This window comes from Verticillium alfalfae, genomic scaffold, assembly GCF_000150825.1.
Source record: "Verticillium alfalfae VaMs.102 supercont1.15 genomic scaffold, whole genome shotgun sequence".
NCBI classification, from domain to species: Eukaryota; Fungi; Ascomycota; class Sordariomycetes; order Glomerellales; family Plectosphaerellaceae; genus Verticillium; species Verticillium alfalfae.
The window spans coordinates 472,160-476,305 of record NW_003315024.1 but is presented as its reverse complement, the minus strand read 5'-3'; the positions used below and the strand labels follow the sequence as shown (position 1 = coordinate 476,305).

The following is a 4,146-nucleotide window of genomic DNA, read 5'->3' as shown; positions in this document are numbered from 1 at the left end:
TCTACTACGCATGTGTGGGTTTCCGAAGTGCCGCAACAATGGAATTTGCTTCTGGATTCCCCGATACAGTGGCAGTTCTTTAGTATTCAAGCTTACTTGCCGCTGTATCGCTCAAGATAGTGAGGTGCTCCGACCCCAAAGGAACGTCAACTGCAGTGCATGGTAGACTTTATTTAAAGTTCTTGATGCTGCTTAATTAAGTTTTCAAGATCACGACAAGACTCCTAGGAACCTACGCTTGAACAGAGCAACGCAAAGAATCTAATCGACGCACTGGCCATTTCTTGACCAGCGCTTACAAGCTGGCACACTCAAACCTAGGGCGCGCTAAGCTTGAGGCTCAGAAACGTGCTCTGGTTGTAAAGGAGGTTCAAACAGCTAGCAACACACTGGACCTCAGAGTGCAAGACCGAATTCGACAGCCAAAGTTGTATGTATTTCAGAATAAGCTATGTACAGGACCTATGCTAGCACTCGACTGGCTCCGAGAAGCCGAGCCAAGGCGGGTGGAGAAAGAGCCAAGGTGCGTGCCGAGATGGAATTCAGGACGGGCGAGCTGTGCGTCGAGCTTTTAAAACGCGGCGCGCATGTTCCTCTCAAAGTTGTTGTTGTTGAAGGGGCAGTTGGCGCTGCCAAAGTCGGCGCGGTTGAGGGCGCCCTGGACGGTGGTGTCCATCCTGTCCCAGTCCCAGATCCAGTAGGTGCGGCCGGGCGACGTCTTGAACTGCAGCTCATGGTTCTTGCCGAGGCTGGTGAAGTACTCGACATGGAGGTTGTTGCCGTTGCGCTGGGGGTTGTTGACCTTCTTGTAGTTGCCGTGGCCCGAGGCGGCGCCGCGCAGGATGCCGGCCTGGTTTGCGTTGTTCGAGTTGAACCAGATGACGACGTTCTCCCAGTCGTGGCGGTGGCCACTGACGAGGTTGCCGTCGGCGGGCTGGTCCTTGGGCCAGTACCAGGCGTACATGATACCAAACTGGCCGTTCAGGGTCATAGAGCGGGCGTACGTCTGGCCCTTGCTGGTGTCCTTGCAGCCGCCAGCGGTGGTACCGCTGTCCTGGAGACCGGCGCTGCAGAACAAGTGTTAGCCAAGTGTTTCGTGGAAGCTCAAGGGTGTGTTGCGTGTCTTACTTGACCTCACCGCGGGTGTTAACAGAGGAGTAAGGCTGGCAACCGTGGGCAATGTGAAGCAGAGGCTGGAACTTCCTGATCATGTTGCCGTTGGGTCCCAGAGTATCGCGGATGGGGTTGATGCTGTCGTGGTTAACCTTGGGAGGCTGCTGAGCCAAGGCGCTGCCGACGAGGGCGAACACCGAGAAGATCGTGGAGGGAAGCATCGTAGCAGGTGCAAATGGCTGTTTAGACAATGAGGGAGAGAGGGAGTGAGACTAGGTGATGAGGATGAAGGGGGACGAAATGAGTTGAAGTGCGATGATCATCCTTCTTATATACTTTGATCAAGTCCGGAGATGTATTTGCCTTGGTCTCCCATCGACCACCCTCCACCCTCCAACGGACAGACCGGCTTGTTGACACACTGGGCTTCCGGCTTCATTCTGTCGTGATTGTCATGTTGGCTGTGGTGTCTAGATGCAGATGGCAGGGGCCCTTGAGGCCTACGACTCATGCCGAGCTCGGTCGACGGGAATCCTTAACGATGCGAACACGAACATCGTGAGGCTAGCCGCTAAGGTAGGCTTAGCTGTACCCTCTACCCCGGCACATACATTGCTGCGGAACGGCTCCGCCGCCAAGGTGGACATGAATAACACTCTGGTTATGGCCGTCGTCACATGCATGACGAGACTACCTTGCCTCATTGAGTAAAGGGCGTGGCTCAAAGACCCTGGAATAGCCCAGTGAATTGTCTGAGCGCACTCCCAAAAGATCAAATCGTCGTCTTGGCCGGACAGCCCGAACTTGGCTGACAGGTACTCTATTCGACAAATCTCCACCCCAGTGAGCTCGCCTTGGCGAAGTGCTGTGCAGCCGGCGGCCCATGGCTCGGCACTCATTCATGCGAGGACGCAAGGACCGTGATCGTGGACGGTGCTGAGTCGTGACTGGGCAGGTGGGCAAGGGTAGAGGAGCCGGTTAATCTATTATACTTTGGTTCATCTGTTCCACCTGGGCCTTTTGGGTACACTGCTGGCGCCCATAGAGGTTGCTGTCGAGTCATGGATAGCAAGGCCGGACCCCCAACACATCAGAGTAAGCCCGATTCGGACCCCTGAGACTGAATCGAGTCGGCACGGACCGAGACTATACCGGAGAAAGAAGGCGTAGCCATGTCCGACCACTCAGAAAGCCGGGCTGTCGCACATTCTGGTGATACGGGGGCTGATAAAAAAGCGGCGGTGATAGGGCGTGCGGATCTATAGCCACAATGGGAGCAGAACATGCCCGGGACTCCATGTTAGGCGCGCATCTGTACCAGGGTCTACTTGGTGCGCTTGTGGGGTTGCGATTCAGGGCCTGATGAACACGGCATGATGTTTTGGTCTGATCATCCGGCCGGTTCGTTCGGTTATTTGTGGTGGTGTTCTTGGTGAGAACTGAGCAGAACAGCTGAGCTTCAAGCACTGTCTGAATCCTGTGCCCCCGAACTCGTGGGGAGCCTGTCGACGAGAGTTGGCGTCGACTATACGTTTCTATCGAGCGTCATGCAGACCACAACTATGATGCCCTTTCAGAAGCCACGCGGAGGGCATTCCGTCTCTCATTGGCAACCAAAGTGTTTCCACAATTCTTCTTGAGATGGGATGCGAACCTCTATGGTCACGGCCCAACGGCACGTTGCTGCACTCCGTCGATTCCGGTTGCAGCCACCTTGATTTACGAAAGTATTTGGAAACGAGCTGGCATAAAGTCTTCCGTAAGTCGATTGTCTGTTTCTCGAGGTTGTTTGGCATGCAGGACCAGCTGACCATGATACGAAGCTTCGTTATACACATGTGAGCAACTAGACAGGGACGAATCGGAATAAAAGTAACCGCTTGTAACCGTCAGTGTGATTAAACGACCTTGGAATCGGTTCGCTGGTTTGAGGTTGAAGACAAGGCGTTTATGCCGCTGGGCTTGGCACGGCAACTCGGAGCCGGAAACGATTCCATGGGTAATCCTACCTTGCCTTTTCTTGACAAGTAAAGGATCCCAAATAAGAGAACGCACGGCAACAAGCTTGCGATAAAGTTGAGCCGGCTTTCGAAACTGCAAGGATTTCCCCTTCATTCCTAGTATTTGAGAAACAAACCCTCTTCAGCTTGATTGCTGCGGGTAGTTGATCTCACGTCGATGCTTACGCCGATGATTCCGAGCATGTGGCTTTTGCGGCCCTTCTCGAGTTGCCTTGATGCCGCTGACTACCTACCTACTGGTGAATGCCAAGAGCAGGCCTCAGCCGGCTAGTAAAGCGTTGGCAGGGGCCTTGAGTCGAGATGTGCGCCATGAATCCACCGGCAATGCAGCAGCCCAATCCAAAGTCCCCGACGGGGGATTGCAGTGTATTTTCAATTAGCTTGGCTCCTCATTAGAGTTCATGAACATTCGTAACTTCGTCTGATGGTATCATATCGCCAACGCCGAACCCAAGCCCACGTTAGTCCTCCCCAGGCCCTCCTCGCCGACCCAAAACAGCGCCGACAGCTAGAGTCTCGACGCGACCAGCGTAGAGTCTCATGGAGTGCGCCACGGGGTCCCCCCAGACAACACTCCTCAGCTGCTCGTCCGTCGTGATGTGCGCGACGACGCCCTCGTCCAGTCTCGCCTCGACGCTTCTCCTCGTGCCCTCTGCCTCGGGCCGTCCGCTGCGTAGGACGACAATGCGGCCGGGAACGCTCAAGGTGCTTGTCGGCACGGGCCAGACAGGTCGTCTGCGTCTCCTCTTGGGCTTCTCGTCTCTGGACGCCGCTTTCGGTCCCAGCCCGATGAGCTGCGCCATCGACTTTTTCTCTCGCGCCTTTCTGTCGTCTCTCTCTCTCCTCTCGTCTCTCTCTCTCCTCTCGTCTCTCTCCCTCTTGTCCTGTCGTTCTCTCCTGGCTTCTCTATCCCTCTTGTCATCCCGTCGATCCTCGCCCCTCTTCTCCTCCGACCTCTCGCGTCTCTCCACGACCGGGAACCGGACTCGCCATCAGCTCAACCAGCTCCTGA

At 55.4% G+C, this 4,146-nt stretch overlaps 2 protein-coding genes across 2 annotated transcripts; both read right to left on the bottom strand.

Annotated features, from left to right (window-relative positions):
- Positions 1-571: 571 nt before the first annotated feature.
- Positions 572-1,358, bottom strand: VDBG_09464 (necrosis- and ethylene-inducing protein and ethylene inducing peptide; the record flags this gene model as incomplete). Its single annotated transcript, XM_003000223.1, has 2 exons — positions 572-1,067; positions 1,129-1,358. 2 exons carry the CDS (start codon positions 1,332-1,334, stop codon positions 572-574), a joined length of 702 nt encoding a protein of 233 aa, XP_003000269.1.
- Positions 1,359-3,595: 2,237 nt separating this feature from the next.
- Positions 3,596-3,937, bottom strand: VDBG_09463 (predicted protein; the record flags this gene model as incomplete). Its single annotated transcript, XM_003000222.1, has 1 exon — positions 3,596-3,937. The coding sequence occupies one exon, from the start codon at positions 3,935-3,937 to the stop codon at positions 3,596-3,598; it is 342 nt and encodes a 113-aa protein (XP_003000268.1).
- Between the last annotated feature and the right edge of the window lie 209 nt (positions 3,938-4,146).